This window comes from Balaenoptera borealis (assembly GCF_965194805.1).
Source record: "Balaenoptera borealis genome assembly, chromosome: 12".
Lineage (NCBI taxonomy): Eukaryota > Metazoa > Chordata > Mammalia > Artiodactyla > Balaenopteridae > Balaenoptera > Balaenoptera borealis.
The window spans coordinates 109,135,344-109,157,051 of NC_138869.1; the positions used below are offsets into that span (position 1 = coordinate 109,135,344).

A 21,708-nucleotide genomic window follows, 5' to 3' on the forward strand; every position below is an offset into this window, starting at 1 on the left:
TTGCGTTGGGTCTTTGTTGCGGAGCGTCGGCTTTCTCTTGTGGCGAGCGGGAGCTACTCTTCGTTGTGGTGCGCGGGCTTCTCATTGCGGTGGCTTCTCTTGTTGCGGAGCACAGGCTCTAGGCGCATGGGCTTCAGTAGTTGTGGCATGAGGGCTCAGTAGTTGTGGCTCGCGGGCTCTAGAGCGCAGGCTCAGTAGTTGTGACGCAAGGGCTTAGTCGCAGGCTCAGTAGTTGTGACGCAAGGGCTTAGTTGCTCCGCGGCATGTGGGATCTTCCGGGACCAGGGCTCAAACCCGTGTCCCCTGCATTGGCAGGCGGATTCTTAACCACTGAGCCACCAGGGAAGCCCCCAAGTTGCTTATTGAGTTATACTATTTAAAAATGTTTTCAGAGAAAATAAAAGGTCAAGTGACCCAGACCTTGGGTTATTTGCATTAGTTTTCTGGAAAGTAGGATTGCCTTTATCAGATCCCAGTGTCTCTGGGTCCTCATGCTGGCCGACAGCCTGAGGGGTCTGCTGTGTGGAGACGGGCGCAGGGAGCCGCTTTGTGGAGGAACAGGTCTGTGAGCGATGCAGCAGCCTGGCCCTGTGGAGCGGCGAGGGGCCTGTCGGTAGCAGAAAATGTGCCTGGGGACTGGTTTAGTGCAGACTGTCACTTAGGAGCAGCATGCGAGCGGAAGCTCTCAGGTGTAACCTCTTAACTGCCACCGATAGACCGGGAGTGGTGACCACCTAACAACATGCCACGTGGCCACTCGCCCCCTTCCAGCCAGGACCGTCAGGAACACAGCAGCCTTTGCTCAGGAGCAGTGCGAGCAGATGTGCTTGTTTGGAACATAGGCGTCCTTCTGGTTTCGCTTTTTAATATTTGGGCTTTTTTATCTCCGTTCCTTAAAGATAGGAAAGTTCTTTCCCATTTAACTTAATCAGTTCAAGGTATGTGGAAATGTTTTATGTCATCACATAATCCAAATTTAAAATATTAGATAAATAACTTTCTTTTCATTCCTGACTCAACCAAGACAATTAAAAATACAGTAGTTGGTTTTTCCCCGCAAATATATATATTTTTCTTCCTGTGAATGTGTTTTTTCAACAGAGAAGCAGTATAATTTTAGAGTTTCATGCAAAATTTGAGGTTGTTTTACAAGAAAGTATAAAAAAGGACAAGATTAAGACTAGAAACTAATTAAAAGAAGAAGTTGATGTTCAAAGCTCATTTGACCCAGAATTCCCTAACCAGTGAGTCAAGGGAAACCAATGAAATTGTAATTGATTAAAGAAACACACATCAGTTTTGCTTAGACAGACTCTTTTTCCCTGTAAATCTGCCACTCCTGACTGGTGGGTTGGGGCAGAACCTGTCAGCGCCTTCTGAGGAGGAGTTGGAATGTTAGAGAAGAGCTCACGTCCGGGAGCGCTGCTGCCCTGGAATCCTGCCGGGACGCTGGGCAGTGAGCCTCCTGCAGCCGAGTGTGTGCTGCAGCACGTCTGGCGAAGGCGTAGAATCCTGGCTGTCTCAGCAGCTGTTATTTTGGAAAGAAGTCTTGTATTTGCAACTGAATGCAGTTCCCCACTGACATAGTAGTTCTGTTGTTCCCAGTTTACAGATGTGGAAACAAAGGCTGAGGGGGTTTGGGTCACCTGCCCATGCAGTGTGGGCAGGATGTGGTGAAGCTTCTTGTCCTGGGATCACACCGCTTGAGCTCAAATTTGGGGTTTGGCTTTTTGACCTTGGTCAGCTTATTTAATTTTACTGAGCCGTGGTTTCCCCATCTGTGAAATAGAAATAACATTAGAAGCTCATCATTGGCTTCTTACCAGATACGCATCGTGCATTAGAAACTTATCATGGTGCTCTGCTTATGGTCATGCCTCAATAATATTTGCCTTGCTATTTTTATTACTTTTACTGTGTCACAGTTTTGAATTTGAAATTGTATTTGGGGATTTGTTTTGAAAATTTTCTTAATGAGTCACCTGAGCAAGCCTGATCTGCCGTTTAAAACCTCCTCTCTTCAGCAGGTAAAAGTTTTTAAATATAAATTAACGCTTTCCTAATACTCTTTATCAGAATCATTCAGATGTGCGTCAGTATTAGCAAACAACTCCAGTGTAATTCGTACATCCACAAATTGACGTATTGGTAGATGTTACTAGATATTTCTTGAGAACCTCCAGGGAAATAATTACAGACTGAATAGAACATGAATAATACGTATTTTGCCATGTTAAATCCCAAGGCTGAAATTAAATATTTTGAGGTTGATAGATATCAAATAGTAGTATTTCTATTTTGTAGATGGTGAAACTGAGAAATAAGAATGACTTTCTTATGGCCAGATATCAAAGATATTAGTTATTTAAGCCTCACTTTTCTTTTTTTTTTTTTAATAACCTTTTCAGATAATTATGTAAGTTCATCTTTATTTATTTATTTATTTATTTATTTATGATTGTGTTGGGTCTTCGTTTCTGTGCAAGGACTTTCTCTAGTTGCGGCGAGCGGGGGCCACTGTTCATTGCGGTGCGCGGGCCTCTCACTATCGCGGCCTCTCTTGTTGCGGAGCACAGGCTCCAGACGCGCAGGCTCAGTAGTTGTGGCTCACGGGCCCAGTTGCTCCGTGGCATGTGGAATCCTCCCAGACCAGGGCTCGAACCCGTGTCCCCTGCATTGGCAGGCAGACTCTCAACCACTGCGCCACCAGGGAAGCCCTCACTTTTCTTTTTTAATTCAACCGTCTTTACCACTCAGCCTTGGTGATCAGATGACTAAGTACGTGTATTATGTACTATTTTAACAGCATTAAACTACCATGACTTAAGACTGGTGTCTGCTGGTTACTTTGCAGAGTTTGTGCAGAGTTTTTGTGTGTTTGTGCTTCTTTCTAGCAGTGAAAATATGACCATTTTTTATGCTGTTTAAAAATGTCATTTTGACGTAATGTTTTCCCCACCCATTAAAATAGCCTGTGTTTTAACTAGATGCTTTTTTCTAGCCATCCATCAAAAACTAGAAGCGGATGGAACGGAAAAAGTAGAAGGATCCATGACGCAGAAACTGGAGAATGTTCTGAACAGTAAGTTTTGTCCTACTACCCAAAACTATTTATGGACTTCATAACGAGCTTTGATACAGTTCTTGGACCTGGTTTCACAGAACAAGGCAGTAAGTTGTATTTTAGTATTTATTTCTAAATAGTAGTGATTTAATGAACATAAAGGGGAATAACAACATTGAAAATGAATGTTCTCTTTCTGTTTGCATTTTATTTATGAGAACTCATCATTTGAAAGCAAGCCAGTGTACTTCTTAAAAAGTAAAATTTGCTGCCATAAAGAGGGCCAGGATATAAATAGCATCATCAAAGATAGAAAAGTGCCGCAGCAGTAACCAAGATTGTCATTGACCAAAACCTGAAAAAGCATCTTCAAGTATGTGCCAGCATCAATGCAAATAACGTCAGCTACTAGAGTGACAGATACCGAGCTGCTGTCTATTTATTTGTGCCTTGTCTTTTTCCAAAACAACTTTAAGGCAGCTGCATATTTGAGTGTTTCTAACTGTGAGACATTTTGTAAGAATGGTAGGCCAAGAGAAACTGATACATGCAGTTGGAGGCCCTGTCCACCTCCCCTTCTTTTTTCTGACATCTGTACTTCCAGCTACTTATCCTACTGATTTAGAAGAAACTCATCAGATAAATCAATCCCTGTTATAATATTAGTGGCTTAAAAGTAAATTATTCTCTTCCACGTATGTAGTAAAAATATTTGACAAGGAGCAGTAATGCCCAGGGGACTGTCCTCGTTTTCAAGTATAAGCACATATAGCATATGATTTCTCCAGGAAGTAGGGTAGGGTCGAGAATAACCGAAACATTTAAGAACCCCGGCATCAGCTCTTTAGTGATTCTATGAATGCAGGACTGTGATAGCAAGTCAGTTTTGCACGTCCAGCTTAATTTAGTCCCATCGGCAAAAGTTTCTGAGCTTTTTTGTAAATATCTATTTGTAAACCTGGGGATAGCTCTGATAATAAAAGTGTTTCCTAGAAAGAAGCTTTAATTTGATATAGGCTTTCCTTGGTAGTAGAATTTGAGTACTTGGATTTCATCCCAAACTTTATGAGTTTGACAGCACTTGAAATTTTTTTGTCTCTGGTTGTTGGTATTATTATCATCATCATCACCATTTGGCCTTGAGATTTTACCTCGTTCCTTGTTCTCGTCTGAGAACCAAGTCACCAGCTTTGTTCAAATGGATATATTCTGAATTCAGCCCAAATAAGCATTTACTAAAGCTATTTCTATATTAACATAGACATTTTAAGGTCTTGGATGGATATTTTCTGTTTAGGGATGTTATTTTCCCTGGAGAAGTTGCCATCAAACCATGATATCTGTTTAAAAAAAAGATTATGTCAGTAGCTTTTAAAAGGTGGCTTGTGAGAACAATCTGGCTTAGTAAGTATCTCATTGTATCAGTAGAAGAAAATGGATATTGGCTCAGGTTTGGAAAAAATCACGATCTGTTTCATGGGTGAGGCCTGGCATAGTATGTTAACGTAATTTTTTTCTTTTCAGTAGTTTAGGTAATTCTCCTTTGGGACTTGTGGTATAAAATTTGTAAGGGAAATGGTTTTACTTCTGTTCCTTTATAAGCACAAACTTTTTCTAGAAATGTGTCCTTTTAACTTTCTACTGAAATTTGCTCTTTTTTGGGTAAAGTTGGCTTAACGTGAATGTCACTTCTTTGAGACTCAGGACTTTCTGGGATAAAAATTTGCTGTAGATTATATTCCTTTGTAACAATCCATTTTTCCTAGAAACATTTTTATGTCAACCGGACGTTGATGTTTGCTGTCTTAGGGTAAGTCGTGTTAGTCTAGGTCAGCTTGGCCAACATTTGTAAGACTGGTTGCGTCAAGTGCCGTGCTGGGTCCAGCATTGAGTATGGAGCTGGGAGGGGTGTGGCTGCCACCCAACAAGCAGGTCCCCTGCCCCAACGGCGTGCCCGGATCACCGATTCACCGGTCTTCAGGAGCTGTACCACCGGGGAACTGAAACAGAAATTATGCAGGAGTGCAAATGTAGTCTGATTTGCTTAGATTATATATTTTTTCTTTTTTTCGAATTTCTATTTCTCCTTTTATTTATTTATTAGCATCTTTATTGGAGTATAATTGCTTTACAGTGTTGTGTTAGTTTCTGCTGTAAAACAAAGTGAATCAGCTATACGTACACATATATCCCCATATCCCCTCCCTCTTGCGTCTCCCTCCCACCCTCCCTATCCCACCCCTCTAGGTGGTCTCAAAGCACCGAGCTCATCTCCCTGTGCTGTATGCAGCTGCTTCCCAGTAGCTATCTATTTTACGTTTGGTAGTGTATATATGTCCATGCCACTCTCTCACTTCGTCCCAGCTTCCCCTTCCCCCTCCCCGTGTCCTCAAGTCCATTCTCTACGTCTGCTTAGATTATATTAATGCTTTAATCTTGTGTATAATTACATACTAACGTGCATTTTCCCTGAGTTATTTTAAATGAAAGTTTTTTAAATTTGGGCAACCTTTTTCACTTTAAGTTTCTAAAGGGTGATGTTGACTAAGAAATTCAGTCCCTTTTGTTCAGAATTTATCAATGTTGAAGCCTTTCATTGAAATCCTTTTTTGTTTTCACTGATACATGTTTCTCATATTTGCCTTGGTATTTAATAATTCCTTCTTGATTTCAAGCCAGTGATGAAGTGAAGACTGTTAATTTCTATCAAATCCACATATCTCACTCTGTGTTGTTACCTATTCCAAGAGCATAGAACAGCGCCGTCCAACAGAACTTCTGCCATGATGGAAATGTAGCTCTTGAGCACTTAAAATGGAACTAGTATTGCTGAGGAATTTAATTTTTATTCAATCTTAATAATTTGGCTTTAAGTCGAAGTAGCCCCGTGTGGCTGGTGCGGCTGGGCTAGGCAGGCAGGTGCAGGGATGGACCGTGCGGTCTAGGTGTGCGTCGCCAGAGCCGGGACAGCTAGACCTCTGTGCCCCTCACTGGCGTCAGGGCTTGCTCCCACAGTCCACAGATGCTCAGCCCCCGCGGTAACCCTGGGAGGCTTGTGCTGTAACCTCCATTTTATTGACGAAAAACTGAGGCTCAGAAGGATTGAACGTGTTACCTAAAGTCACATCAGCAGTAAGTGGCAGAGCTGGGATTTGTGTCTACGCATCTGGCTCTGAGCCTGCGCTTTAAACTACAGACTGCCTTGCTGGTTTGGGATGCGTGGGTTTCAGTGACCAGTATGCTTGCCACGTTGCATCAGGTACACACCCGGTTGCTATCTCTGCGGTCCACTGAGTGTTCACCAGTAACAGATGCCCAGCTGCTCTTCCTGCAGAGTCGGGGGGACCCACTGCATACGCTTGCCAGGCCCTGCTCAGACAGCAGAGTGTGCCCGTGTGCAGCCTCCTCGTCTCCCAGAGAGAAACTTGCAGACATTTCACAGACATGGAGACTCAGAAGGGGAAGTTGGCCCACAGAAATGAAAGTGCATCAGAAAAGGGAAAGTGGTGACAGTGTGAGTGGAATTCAAATCCAGCACGACTTGGGTTGTAGAAGTGGCTGTGGTGGAGTGTGGACACTGGCACTGGGAGCCCCGAGGAGCTCAGTGAGGGTGGACTTCCCCACCGAAGCCAGGAAGGTGTGACGAGGGGGTAAGGCTGTCCCAGAGGGAGTGAGGCCGATGGAGCGCTCACAGCTGACCCGTGAAGCTGGAAGTACAGCAGACAGACTTGGAAACGAGCGTGATTGGTTGTCAGAGCACAGAAAAGATGCTTGATACGTGCTGTAAACTTTATGACAAGAAGAGGCGGGCTATCTTGATGATATTTTTTACGAAGAAATTAAACACTTGAATTTTCAGTGTTTCTAATGTTTTATAGTGTACTAAATAAAAATTAGGTTTACGGATTTTTCATTTTCTTATTGATGTATAACCAACAGTAAGCAAGTTTTTAATGCTTCAGGAAAAATTTTTTAAGTCACAGAACAAGCGTCGTTTTCGCATCATTAGGGTTGCTTGCTGTGCTCGGTTCAGCTGCCCGATCACTGACGTGGTCCTGCACATGGGCCCTGTGCTGTCCCTCCCTCAGGGAACAGCGTCCTGGGCACTGGTTCTGAGGCTGGTTTCTGGTACTTACCCTGTAAGCGTTTATTGAGCGCTCTTATTTATATTCCAGGGACAGGAGGATGAAACTTGTGCTTTAATTCTGAGAGTTTATAATCCAGTGCAAAGTAGGTCCAGATAGGGAGGGGATTAAATTGTGGTGTGACAGTGCTCTGCTGGTAGGGGTCCCGGAGCCCCACAAGGGGCACCTGATGGAAAAGTGGATGGAGAGAGGACGGGGGAGGGCTCTGAGCCTCGGGAGAGGAGGGGGCAGGCCAGGCAGGCCGACATTGGCCGGTGGGCACTAAGTGGGCCCAGGTGCATCCCGGGCAGGGCAGGCCGCACGAGGAGGAAGGTGCTGACCTCAGGGGAGATGGCTGTGGGCCATGAAGCAGGACCGAGTACCCTGGGGTGCAGACGTGAGGGCTGAGGCTGCCGGGTCGAGGGGTCTGCTCGTGACAAGCTCTCTGTGTGGCGCTGTGGAATTTGTCTTTATCCTGAGACTACTGGTGAGCCGTGGGAGGATTTTAAATAAGGAAGTCACATGGCGAACTTTTAGAAAAACATTCTGCCATCTGTCCAGAGAACGCACCCGAGGGAGCTGGGTAGAGACCAGAGGAGAAGCCGGCAGAAATGTGCACCGGTGATGCGAGAGCGGTTGTGGGACCCCGGCGCCAGGCCCGGCTGGGAACGAGCGCTAGGTGACTCAGGTAGTGTGACCTTGTCCATGTAAGGTCGCCCTGTAATGTCAGACAGCTGCCTGTCTGGCCGTTTTCTGGAGTCTGTTAAGAGAAACGAGACACACAGCAGGTTGTTCAGTCTCTTTGTGTCCTGGTTTTGCTATGAATTTAAGTATACGTTGAAAAGTTACCTTAAATTTCATTCAGCTTTATTGTTCCTGGGGTAAATTGTGTCGTGGGTGTGTAGGGGGAACCCTCCTCCCATCCCCCCCCACCCCAGCTCCCATCAAGCAGAGACGCAGGTTATACATCACCCGTACCGTCCTCTGTGCTGGGTGCCAGTGCCGTGAAAAGGGGCCAGAGAGAGCTTCGTGTTTACTTTAATAAACATGCTTGAAATGACCAGGCGCCATCAGAATTACACGACTAGCTTTTGTGGATGACGGGTTCCGGGCACAGTTACAGTGTTTGTCCATCTTTGAGGGCAGGTGTGAGTTTGATTGGTCAGTGGGCAGTGCTGCAGTGGCTTCTCTTCCCATCTTATTCTCCAGCTCTGTTGAGATATAGTTGACACGGGACATTGTGCAAGTTTAAGGTGCGCAGTGTGATGGTTGGATACCTGTCTGTGATGCCGTGCGTTCGCCCCCCCACGCCCCCCCGCCCCCCGCCGCCAGCGCTGTCGCCACACGTAATTCCATTTGTTTGTGGTGAGAATGTCTGAGGTTTCCTCTTGAAGCCACTTTCAGGCTACAGTTCAGCACTGTTAGCTCTGCTTCCGATGCCGTGCCTCATCCTCAGAGCGCATCCATCTCCCCGTGGCCCCAGCCCGGCCTGCTTCCAAGAGCTCGGCTTTCCAGGCTCCACGTGTAAGTGGAGCCACTCAGGGTCTGTCTTCCTGTGACTGCACGTGGCGTGGAGCCCTCCGGGTCCATCGCATCTCCCTGTCTCATGCTGAGGAGAACTTCACTGCCCTGCCAGCCCAGCTGAGGCCAGTGTCATTGCTGTCAGTTCAGGGGCATCCATCCCCGAGACCATGATGCAGTGTCCCTGCGGGGGGAAGGGGTCAGCCTTCAGCCTGCACTTGCCCGGGGCTGCTCGTGGGCTGGTGCAGGTGGCCTCCAGGGCAGGCCTGCCTCCGTTCCTGGAGCCAGCGTGCCCTTCTCCTCTCAGCCGTGGCTGGTGAGCTGCTGCTGCTTTTTATCTGCTTGCGCAAATCTCGGTTTCCCTGCTTTCGTTTATTTTCTGACTGTATGTAATCATCCAGTTATCAGAGCTATGAACTCCCAAAATTTTACTGTGAATGCAGTAAAGTTCGCAACAGAATAATTCATGGACAGAAATTGTCTATAAATTAAAATCGTAATTTCATGACTTAAAGTTTGTACATAAATTAGAATTCTCTATATGTATACATTTCTGTGTAACTAAACTAAATTTTAATTTTATAGTTTATAATTTCTGCCTATAAGTTTTTCTGTATTAAATATTTATATTTTATTTAATTTTAAGCAGATTTTTTACCTGTGCTTGTTATACTTTTTAGGGGAGTTTGAAATTATTAGTTTGTATTTTTTAATTGTCTTTAAAATAAGATGAAAAAAAAAATCTAATTTTGATATTTTGTACTCCTTCATTGTAGAGAAAGTGCTTGGGGATTTAACATCCACAGCGCACACATAAGTAATCAACCTTTAAAAATATTCAGTCCCCATTCACGTATCTAATTCATTCATGAAGCCTCAATTCGTGAAGTTTATTTCTAAATGATAAACAAGTGCTTAATATTAATTTTCTTCCAAGAAAAATACTTTTAATCTTAATCACATTTCTAATATTCATTTAGTCATCATTATATTATATGGTTTGGTGGCAAGAAGGGAATATATTTTTTTTCTCAGAGTAGAAATTTAGTATTCTACATTAAATAGCGGGTGGTGAAAATAGCTGTCCTGACAAAACAAAGTTTTTATACCAGGCCTTTAAAATTTCAACAGAATTTAAACATTATTTAGATAAAACAATTATGTTACAAAGATGACTTTTAACACACTCAGGCCACCCACAGTGTGGACCAGAGAATGCGGCGCGCCAGCCACCCAGCGAGACTGAGGTCGTTTTTTTCATCTTTGCTTAAAGTATAGTCACTAGACCAGATAATGTAGAAACTTTTTATGAGCAGTGGTCAAACAGCCAAAAAAAGTTTATCCTTTTTCTCCCCTTTTCTTGTGACTAATTAAAAATAATTCACAAGTTGAAAAAGCTTAACTATTTTTGTACACAGTAAATTTTGTTTTAGATAAAGAAACTCTTTCATTACAGTGATTCATAGAGTTTGAGGTCTTTAAGGTAAAAAAAAATACATATATATAGAATGTCCAGTTTGTGTATCATTTTAAGAAATATTAAGCTGATTTAAGAAATATTCATTAATAGTGGTGTGTTAAAGTTTGACATTTTAAATTGCTTATATCATTTTTTGTGCCTGCTAGATAATTTTATGTAGAAGTAGGATTAGGTCTAAAGTATTTCTTTTGAACAACTTTTCTGAAAAATTTTTTCCATTTTTTTTTTATTACTATGGATATGTAGATATTGAATCCAGAGAATTTAACTAGTGTACTTGTGTGTGCACGCGTGTATATGTGTGGGTTTTAACCTGTTGTCTGAATTAATGAAGTAACCTAAGGGTCCATAATGCTGTAAACCTTAAAAGAAGCTAAAATAAACGTAGATTCACATTAGACAATTTGTTTGGGCCCGGTAAGTATGGTTATTCTTAATTGGATACCATTAATTGGTATACACATATGAAAAGACTTCACAGGCAAAAAGGAAATTGTATTTTAGCAAACCGTAAAAAAAACTCCAATATAGCTGACTTTTAGAAAAGTCTACTGAGTTTTAATATTAAGTGCAATAGCAGTCTAACATTTTATTTCTTTGGTCCAGTGACACATTTTCTGATTAAAATTAGTTTTTATCTAAGTTTCTTTTTGTCCTTTTAAAATAGGAGCAAGTAACACTGCGGACACATTATTTCAAGAAGTCTTAGGTCGTAAGGACAAGGCAGATTCCACTAGAAATGCACTCAATGTGCTCCAGCGATTTAAGTTTCTTTTCAACCTTCCTCTAAATATTGAAAGGAATATCCAAAAGGTAGAGTGCATATTTATGTACCTATGGTCATAGATGTCATAAATTTTAAAGAGTTGTTAAGATGTTTTTTATCTTAACCAAATGTCTTCATTAAACTTTACTGACAGTCTCCAAAATGTTTCTTTATTTTAAAGGGTGATTATGATGTGGTTATTAATGATTATGAAAAGGCCAAGTCACTTTTTGGGAAAACGGAGGTGCAAGTTTTCAAGAAATGTAAGATTTGTTTATTACTTTTAGATTTTCTACTTTGCTTTTACAGGAAGAATGTGGAATGTAGTCTGCAAAGAATGTTACATTCGTTTTAGTTTTTGTTTATATGGTGCCCTTTCTCAAGTGTAAGACAGTTACTTCAGAAGTAACACGATGGCTTTTCTTACTAAGATGGAGTGAAAACTGTAGGATAGGTTAGTCTTGGACATTCTTTGCCGCTTGTTAATCATGTTGCTATTTAAAGTCTTTTCTACTGGAAAGAATCAATTATAGATATTTTACAGAAACGGAAATCTACGTTTTAATCTTCCCTCTTCAGAAAGACCAATATATTTATGAATTCTAACCCTACTTTAAAGTAAACTAAACAACTTTTGAAATTATCTCTAAGGCTAGAGTTACAGAAAATAAGAAAAGCCTAAAATGCCTTATGGTCATGCCTTATTAACTGGGAGAAATATCACAGGGCTTGATTAAATTTGTAAATAATTTTATTTTTATTGTGGTAAATTTACATGCAGTGATATGCACAGGCTTACATGTTGCAGCTCAGTGAGTTTGACAAATACACAAGCCCATGGAACCCACACCCTGGAGAGAACGTTTTCATCACTCCAGAAATTTCCCTCTTGCCTCTTCTCAGTCGCCCCTCTACCCCAAGGCAGCCACTGTTCTGCTTTCTGTAATTGGATTTTAAATTTTCATTCTGTAAATTGTGTAATTCTTTCCTTTTTAAACAGATTATGCTGAAGTAGAAACACGGATTGAAGCTTTAAGAGAATTACTTCTGGATAAGTTGCTTGAGACACCATCGACCTTACATGACCAAAAGCGTTATATAAGGTAAACCTTCTGCAAGAATTTTGACAAATCACATGTGTCTGGATAGTGCTGCATACCTCATGTAACTCTTAAAGCTGATTTGGGGGAAATTGGGAGATTGACGAAACGGTAAAAGGGAAGACAAGTAGCAGAAATTTAGGGATACCTAGTGTAGGACACCAAAATTCTTTTGTGTACTCAAAAATTTGGGAGCACTCACTCTTTAAAGGCAAGGAAATCCTGCCGGTTTGGAGAAAGGAAAAGTAGCCTCATTGCACCTCTCCTCCCGTCCACAGCATCTTCCCCAGCCCGGGGTTGCAGGCGGCTCCCTGTGGGCCCCCGCAGGTGGGGACTCCCTGACTGGCTTAGAGGGTGGCACTGTCCCACAGGCGGGAGAGTCTCTGGTGCCCCGAGAGTGGCCAGGGCTCAGCAGCAGAGAAAATTCTGAAAGCTTTCAGTCTTGAAAAGGAAGTGGGAGGGCTTACGTGAAAAAGACAGCAGTAACAGCAAAAGCCATGGACACCACAGCATAGAGGGAACCATGTTGCCCGAGAGGGAGGGGCTTCAGCAGGCGCAGGGGCGCTGGAACTGCTGACTGCAACCCCCCCCCCCCCAAACAAGCCTGCGCAGCTGTGTCTGAGCCTCACTGTGCCTCACAGCCGCCATGCTGCGTCTGCATCACACCTGGCGCGCAGGTGAGGACCTGGGACTCAGGGCGGTCGCTGCTCAGCACGCACCGCCACAGGCCTCCCGTCTGTCTGGCTTCACAGCCTGTCTTTGCCTTTCTCTAAGTGCCCCCAGAGGAAAGAATGCATTTGGGAGGTTTTTCTGGCCTGTAGAATCATAGAAATCTAATGCTGCAAATAAACTGCATGTTAGTTATCCAACCGCTTTTTTTTTTTTTTTTTAACGTGTAAAGTAACAGAGTTCTAGGAAGGTTAATCTCTCATGTAGGAAACATAGCTGGTTAGCATCTTGTCTGTGTTCTGCCGTGTTGCTTCACTAATCGGGCTTTGTGTCTATTTACCTGTTTACATTTATTCTTTTTCATTTGCTGATAGTAATACGTTAAACCTTATTGAGTGCAGGATTTCTTTGTGTAGCGAATTTCCATTTATGTAGATTACTCATGTACAGCTCCTGTGACTGCTTAACCTGGATACCATTTAAAAGATGGTGGGTGTTAAAAAAGATTCTTTTAAATGGCCTATTTAATGTTTTATTCCCTGTCATTTTAAAGGGAAAAGAACAAGAATGTCACTGAGAATGTCAAGTCATTTACTTATTTTTTAATCATTATTTTATTTTTGATACTTTGAGAAGATACTGAGCAATTTTATCATCCTTCTTAAATTAAGGGTTTCATTATTAATGAATAGCAAAAACAAAATCACAGCCAGGCCAAATATCTGTTGGACTTTGGAATCTATGGTGCGCAGTCCTTTGAGCACCAAGTGGGGGTGGAGACTCTCGACTTTATCATCAGCAAAACTCCACCTCTTAGCTCTCATGTAACCAAGTTGCGCAGGGAATGAGCGAGTCAGATTACCCCTGTGTTGTTGTGCTGTTGTTCACTGCTGTACCTACCTAAAGGCATCCTGATGCTTTTCACTCTCCTTACTCTGGTGAGGCTAGTAGCTCAAGCAACAAGCCAAGTACCACATACTTCTTCCATGCCAGTGTGGTTCTGTCCTTGGTAATTGTTAAAAATCATGCTCGAGTATGGCTAAAGACTTTAATTCTTAAATTTAAAAATTTTGAGCCTATGCTCATCATAATTAACACTCCTTACCTTCTGCCTTCTAAAAAAGTCTTTTTAAAAAGTGTTCTCAGATAACACGTATTTAAAAGAAATAGCAATAACCTGTATCATATGCTAAGCCAAGATCTTTGAAATGAAACTACATACTAAAAGAAAAGAGGGAAGCTCATTGGATTAAGGCATTTAACCAAGGAAAAGCCTAGCACAAGTTGTGCTTTTGCACTGAGACACTGCAGAGTTTCTGAGACAACAAATTTATCTTTCTTTATAAAACTCTTATGTAATACCCATTAGCAAGATGATAGAAAGAGGATTATTATTAAATTTTGGGAGGACCTCGCCAGCATACTGAAAAGACATAATCTGAGAAGATGCTGAGCAGAAAGGCACGTTGATCTTGCTGTGCTGCTCGAGAGCGAGCCTTGTGACGGCCCCTCTGTGTGCTGCTGGTGGTGTGCACAGAGAGGGAGGGAAGCCGCCCTCCGACAGGGACGGTGCTGTGTTTTCTGCTGCTGCCGATCTGAGGTTGCTGTTGAGTGCCAGCGTCAGGAGGAGGTGCAGCAGGAGTCTCTGGGCAAAACAAACCTGTCTGAGGACACCTCCGACAGACAGTTCCTCTCCGGCAGGAAGGGTGGAAGCACACGGTTTGGGGAAAGAAATGACACAATGTACTATTTGTCATATTTACATTCCAGAGGATAGAAGAGGAAAGCCTGTGTGAGGGGAAGACTCAGATTGGGTTTTGAAGGCTTTGCTGAACGTCACCTGTTAGATCCTCCCGGGGATGCTGTTAATTGATGTGCCAGACTCTCGGCACAGACAGCCTCCTGGCCCCTGTAAATAAAGGGTCATGGCTCGGGTAGGAGAGGAGCCCGCACGGGACACCCCGCTGTCCTCGGAAACCATTCTTCCCCGTTAGCCCATGGAGGTCAGGGGAGGTGGGTCGTTCCCGAATGTGATGTCAGGTTTCTTCTCAGTGTTTTATTTGTCACTAACTTGTTTCTCCTCTAATTAGCTGCTAATTGAGAAGACTGAGTAAGGAAATACTCAGTACTGCAGAAGCTGGGGAGAGAAGCCCAGGTGTGTCCCTGCGTGTTTAGAGGTCATAGCTTGTCACCATTAATTAAAATTTATTCTTGAACAGAACTTTTAACCCCAAGACAACAGACAGCTTAGGGTTTATGAGTTATTTTAAAACAATAAGTCCAGCTTTTGAAGTTGATTTAATTGGATTTAACTTGTTATATTTATATATTTCATGAGGGCCGAGTTTTGAATAATATTTGGCAGAAATTTTTCAACTGAAATCTATTTCAGTTATCTATCTGGGTTTGGAATTTTTACAGAGAAAGAAGAATTTAAATATTTTAAGAACTATTTTAAAACTAAGAAAAATGCCCACCTATACTGTATTTTCTAAAGAAATATCTTCTCATGAATTCGAGTTTAGACTTAGAAGTCACTGCTTGCTGTCACCAAATCTCTTTGTGTAATAAAGTGGGCTTGAGTTTCAGTTGCCCTGTTTGGATCCTACAGAAAAAAGGGTCACACTGCCACCTCGTGGCCGTATTTCAGACCAGAAAGGAATGAAGAAATATTCACGCTGAGGCCTCTGCTGGCTCCCACCTGTTTTCTGTGTGACTGAGAACTAAGTAGAAACACTCTGTGAACAAAATGGAACCGTAAAGATACGCTCTCACTGGGCATTATAGGAACATTGCAAGTTGTCTTTGTCTCCTTGGTTGTATTTTTATAAAGTCCTAACTTCTTAAAATGTAGGTTTATTGTTTGTTAATTGCATGAAAATAAATCTGAATATATTTCGTTTAGAACTGAATATTCAAGACTAGTATTGACGAATGCTTTACTAATTGACAAAATTTTAGGTTTTCTTAAGTGATGACTTTAAGCTGTGCTAGCTTTCCTCTTGTCCTCATGATGGCTGTGCAGCAGAAGCTGACTGGGTCAGCCTTGGCCTTGCTGTTTCAGGTACCTGTCTGACCTCCACGCGCCAGGCGACCCTGCGTGGCAGTGCATCGGAGCCCAGCACCGATGGATCCTCCAGCTCATGCACAGCTGCCGGGAGGGCTGCGTGCGGGACCTCAAAGGCAAGGCCCTTTCTCCCTGCGTGCGCCCTCCCCCTCGTCACTCGACACACTCTGGGGACGCCCTTGACTGAGGGATGAGTTGCTCTCTTTGTAGCTGTACCTGCCCCCACCCCGGTTAGCACCTCCCTGGACGAGTCAGAGAGCCGGGGCGGGGAGAAAGCCCCCTCAGCCTGCCTGTCTCGTGGTTGGCGGGCAGTGTTGACAGAGGGTTGGCTTGCGGAGCAGTTACCTCTTGTGGAAGCGACATGATGTTGTAGAAGTGACACTAGGCTCGGTCAACAGGAACAGCACGCTCACTATTCCATCAAGTGCGTGTTGAGCCCTGCTGCGCACCAGGCACCATGCCAAGTCCAGGTGCACGGGCGCAGTCCCGGCCCTCATGGAGCTCAACTAAGCAAGTACCAGGTTGTGACTGGTAGATGGCGGGTTTGGGGACGTGTCTCAGACAGGGCTCTGTGTTAGCAGAGAACCTAGAGGATGAGGGATGCCTGCCGGGCCGCCTCCGGCACAGACCCTGAGGAGAGTGGAGGAAGAGTCAGAGCTGGTTCACAGCCATCACAGTGGCAGGACTTGAGGCCGGGTGGGGAGGCCCCGGGCCTGGATGGACTTCGTCCAGGGCTTTGAAGCCTGGGAAAGACCCGATGAGACGGGGACAGTGGAGCCGGTTAGGAGACTGCTGTGGTGATTCAGGCATCTCGCCGGCACGGAGGCCGTGGGTGTGGAGGAGGAGGGGATTCGAGCTCTGTCCGGAACCTGGGATCGACAGGACTTGGTGACCGAAGGAGGGGCTCGGTGATTCCCAGAGGTCTGACCTTGGCAGCTGGCTGGGATGGTGCGCCGTGGGGTTGGGGCGAGGAGGAGAAGGCGGTCTTCCCTTTTCTTTGGACCGGCTGGTGTGCGGCTGTCTGACGTACAAGTGGAAGCGTCCAGTAGGTAACTGAATTTAAAGAGCGTAGGACAGAGTCCTAGGGAGTGCTCTTTACAGGGCTGGTGGAGGAGAAACCTGCAGAGGAGGTGAGGGAGGGTGGCCAGGGAGCCGGGAGGGAAAGGAGGGTCAGCAAGGGTTTTAAGGTGAAGAGTCCGATAAAGGGGTGTCCTTTAGATTTTGTGCTGAGGCTGTTGATGACCTTGGCAAATGCAGTTTCAGTGGCCTGAGACACCAAATAGATTATATAAATAAGGCGCAGCGATGCTTACAAGGTTTCCGGACGAGAAAGTGAAGTAACATGAGAGCAGTCCTGGCACAGAAGGAGGTGCCACAGAGAGGCCATGATTATTTATTTATAGTTTAGTTTTGTCGTGAATTAGGTGGCTTGGAGTTGAGTATTTTCCAGCTGTGAGTCTGTTCTTTTCTATTCTTGATGTTTAGGAAAACCCACGTATCTCTTCACTGATGCCGTATCTAAATTTCTAGTATGTCATTAATTATTTTATAGTTTTAGCAAGTGAAGATGACATCAAGCAACATACACAGTCTGAGGTCGCTGGGGGGTATTGAGAGGGCCTCGGGTTCTCGTGTACCGAGTCCGCTCTGTTGGGCAGGACTCTGGACGTGGCTGCCCGTCACAACCGCCTGGGTTTTTCCCAGACCGTCGCTGCCCAGCCTCCTCCCCGTTCCTGGCCCTCACAGCAGGCCCCCTAGCACTGGAGTGCGCGCAGCAGCACTTCTGAAAGCTCCCAGGAGACCGCGGTGCGGCCGCGGGTGGTAATCCGCGTGGCGGATGTGCTCTCGGGACCGAAGAGCCGTGATGAGCAAGACCCACGTGGTCTCTGGCCTCTTGGAGCTTGTAGTCTAGTGAGAGAGACCTATGTCTTCAAACAAATCACATGTTGTTTATTACGTAAGTGTACCTGTGAGAGGTATTGCGAAGTGGGGAGTGCAGAACTCTGCCTCAGTCTCGTTAGCGGGAGGCCCAAGGAAGTTTCCTAGAGGAGGTGTTGGTGCCCCTGAACCTAAATGAGGGGTGTGAGTTCTCCAGGGAAAGAGCCACGGGGAAGTAGTCCAGAGACCCAGTAGGTGCTCAATAAGTGCCACCCTTCCCCTCTCCAGTGAAGAGGCTGGTATATACAGTGATACAAACAGGATCACGGTCTGACAAACGTTTTCCCTACTCAGGCTTATAAGAAACAATCCAACTGTATGCTTTAGTTATGAAAATATTTGAATTTCTGGAAAGCATGTATCATTTATGAAGACAGCATATAGACCGTTTGAAATTGGAGAAGTGCCAGGAAAATTCATATACCTTATTGTCGCACCCATACCTGAAAGATCTGGTAACCAATATTCCATCACTAAAGGTCTGAATCTTTCTTGAAGATAGAGACACACCCTTACCTAATGGATTCCTGCCCTGTCATCTTGGTGTTATGTATTGCTATATGTATTTATCCAAAACTGCTGAAAATCAGCATTTCTTGAAAAAAAAAAAAGACACTAGCTTCTGCGTAACTGGAGACCTGCCTTTTTATTCACTCTGACCAAGCCTGTTGTAGAAGTTGCCACTCGCTTATGAAGTACTTGGAGGAATGTGCATTACATGGATCCTTTTGTTAGTGATGAGGTTTACCTAAAGTTATTTTCATAAGTTGGTCTTTAAAATTAGGAAGTGAAACATAACAGTTTACAACTCTTTGAACTTACTACACAGATTTCGGTGACAATACAATGTAAATTTCCTAAATTCATTAGATGTTTACAGGTTAGGATTTAATCGTCCTTGACATTCAGAGGAACATCCTGAGCCGTGCCCATCTGTTGTCAGCAAACACGACTAATATGAACAATATAGACAGTCCTAACAGATAAGTGCCTTTTAATTGGAAAGTTGGTGTGTTCTTTTGAGCTCACCATCAGAAGGAGTTCTTATTATTTTATTTTGGAGAATTCCAAACATACTTAAGAGCACCAGGGGTGATACCACAACCTCCCGTGTACCCGCTCAGCTTCGACAGTTATCCCCTCACAGCCAGTCTCGTTTTATCTACATCGCCTCCCTCACCCTGAATTATTTTTGAAGCAGGTCACATCATTTCATCCGTAATTATTTCAGTATGTAATTTTCAAAGGTAAAGATGCTTTGTGAAATCTGTAACTAAAATACTATTATCATTACCTGAAATGTGGTTTCTTAATATCAAGTATTCAGTTAACTGTCAAATTCAAAAGCAGTTTAATACCTCCAGTATCTTTTTAAGTACACGGATACTGTGTGTACTTAATGTGGCTTTTTAATTGATAGCCAGTGCAAAGGCAGATGATACGAGAAGTGACACAGATGGAGACAGAACTTGTGTTTCCTAGAAGAATTAGCCGTTAGTGACATAGCGTCCACTTTGGCCACTTGGCACCTGGATGCCTTCCTGGTTGTTGTCATCAGAGTGTGTATATGTCACTGGACACGTGAGCTCTTTACTGTGTACCTGCCTACCCATAGACAGGTAATGTAATTATATAGCATAGGCATGTGCATGTGTGGGTGTGTTTATGGAAGATATTGGCCTTAATTATAAGTTTGCTGGGAATAAGTACAAATTTTCTTTCATGTAATCTACACCCAGTTGTTCCCGATAGACTCCTAATTGATATTTATGAGCGTCCCAGTTAGGTGTAATAGAAATGAAGTCAGTATGAGGGCAAGTCTCCTAAATATCATTTGGACTTTCTGTTGGCCATCCTCTCGTAATCACAACATTTTGGGTCTGGAAGAAACCTGGGAAGTTGTCTGGTTTGGTACATGACTTGAATCTGTTTTGCACGTGAGGAAGCTGCCTCAGTGAAGCCAGGTGACAGACAGCCCGGCTTCTCCGTGTCCTGCACGATGGTTCCACAGACCTCTCTGTGTTCTGTGGTTGAAGCTAATATTTCATCAAGCGCGTTTCTGAACATGGTGAACCGATGGCAGGATGATGGCAGTGCCTTTTTGTGAAGCTGCATTGCTTTCATTCAGGTCTTCTCCAGAACCTATTTTCAAAATGAAAGCTTGTTGCACTCTAAGTCTAAGAATGAATTGTAAGTTCTTCAATTTGTAACACCCTGTACTTGGACTTTTAACACCAGAGAAGAGAAATGCTTGTAACTGATTGATTAACCCAGTCTGGTGAAGTGAAATACAATTTTAAAAAGATAGACTGTAAATATTTCAGACAGGAAAAGACTTCTTTGTGTCTTTGTAAGTAAAGCTGGTTTTTATGCATGAGTTTAAGAAACCTAATTAACATACACTTTTTTTTTTTTTTTTTAAGTCTTTACATGGGGCTTTGGGTTAAAATGTTAATTGTATTTAGTCTGTGGTCTTCAAGAAAAGTTCATGAGCCAAGATGGTGATAGATTTTCAGAGACAGCAGTCCTACATAAAAAAGCCACATTTGTCCAGGTTACATTCTTCTGTATACGAAGCACTGGTCAGTAGAGGTAGGTCACAGGGTTGATATTTTTATAAACACTGCATTAGAGCCTTCTCTGGATTCCAATTTTTATAATAATAACGCATACGAACCTGGTAGATGGTGCCCCTAGATGATGCACACCAGGACACAGACAGGAGATGACCATCACGCCTCGACACACCCTGCCAGGTATCCGGGAATTCCTCACTTTTCCATGGCCTGCCCCTGTAGCCCAAAGGTGATCTTTCGGTTTTTCTAAGAGGAGACAAATATGAGGGGAAAAAACAGGAATAAAGATCAACATTAAAAAAAAATTCATCTTGAAAGCATAAACACCTGTGGAAGGGTCTGTTTTCTTCCAGCCTGAGCTAGTCAGCTGTACAGCTTATCTTCCAAAACTTTTACCGCCTCATAAGAAGTGTCATTCGTCTCTTAAAATTTCTGTGAAATAGGGCCAAAATTAGACTAAACCTTCAGGTTTCCTGTCAGGAAAAGCCTTTGGTTTAACCCCCTACAGGACATTCTCAAACAGGATTTTTAAAGGTAGCCTTCAAAGGTGTGTTTTTTCCTTTGTTCTGAAAATGAGTTTAACTCTAAGCTCATTTAAAATATATGCGGACTATATGTGGTAACTCCAGGGAGAAGCATCTAGAGCAGTTATCTCTACTTTCTGCTGTCTGCACCACTAGGACTTCCCAGAGGACATATTAGAACAGAGGCAAATGGCGCATTTAGAATAGAAGCCATAGATTCTTTCCAACAGTCACACAACAGAAGGAAATACATTTATATGTGGCTCAGGTTCTCTTTGAAAACTTAAGAGATGATACGTCACACCTGAAAGGTTTATTCTGAACCATCACAGTACGGATCTATTATAGAGGAAAAATATTAAGAATAGAGGCTAATTAGCTACTCTTTTAATTATTTCAACCAGAGCAGATTATTAGATTAACTACTTGCTGAAATATTTGTTTATCCAGTGGTCCTACAATATAAAAAGTCTATATTTTCAATTCAAGCTCATCAAATACATGCATAAATTACATTTTAAATTTTTGTACAGTTTCCTGAATTTAGTATAACTAAACTATATTTTTTCTTGATATTTAAAAAATACAGATGTGACCTTTATGTAGATAATTGGTGGGGTTAATAAATATAATTCTAGTATTTCCACAATTTGGCATCAGGTAGCTCCTGGGCACCAGATTAGGTTGCACGCCTCCATTAGGAAATTGGCGGCAGATTCATCAGATCTTCTACGTAACTACAAAAATGTTTCTATGTTTGAAAAGACAGTAAATGTTTATACATATATTTAATATCTAATAAAATTTATAATTTTTTATTTTAAAGTTGTTATCGTGAGGTTGTACATTAGGAAGTTTCTTTTATTAAAGTTTATTTTT

The 21,708-nt window shown here is 43.0% G+C and overlaps 1 protein-coding gene across 5 annotated transcripts in view; it reads left to right on the forward strand.

Annotated features, from left to right (window-relative positions):
* Window positions 1–21,708, forward strand: part of EXOC2 (exocyst complex component 2) — a 156,070-nt gene that overhangs the window by 55,950 nt on the left and 78,412 nt on the right. For all 5 annotated transcript variants that reach the window (XM_082345004.1, XM_082345005.1, XM_082345006.1 and 2 more), the window contains exons 7-11: window positions 3,002–3,082; window positions 10,857–11,002; window positions 11,137–11,218; window positions 11,956–12,058; window positions 15,789–15,907. In XM_082345004.1, coding sequence (XP_082201130.1) covers window positions 3,002–3,082; window positions 10,857–11,002; window positions 11,137–11,218; window positions 11,956–12,058; window positions 15,789–15,907 — 531 coding nt within the window. The remainder of the gene's footprint in view (window positions 1–3,001; window positions 3,083–10,856; window positions 11,003–11,136; window positions 11,219–11,955; window positions 12,059–15,788; window positions 15,908–21,708) is intronic.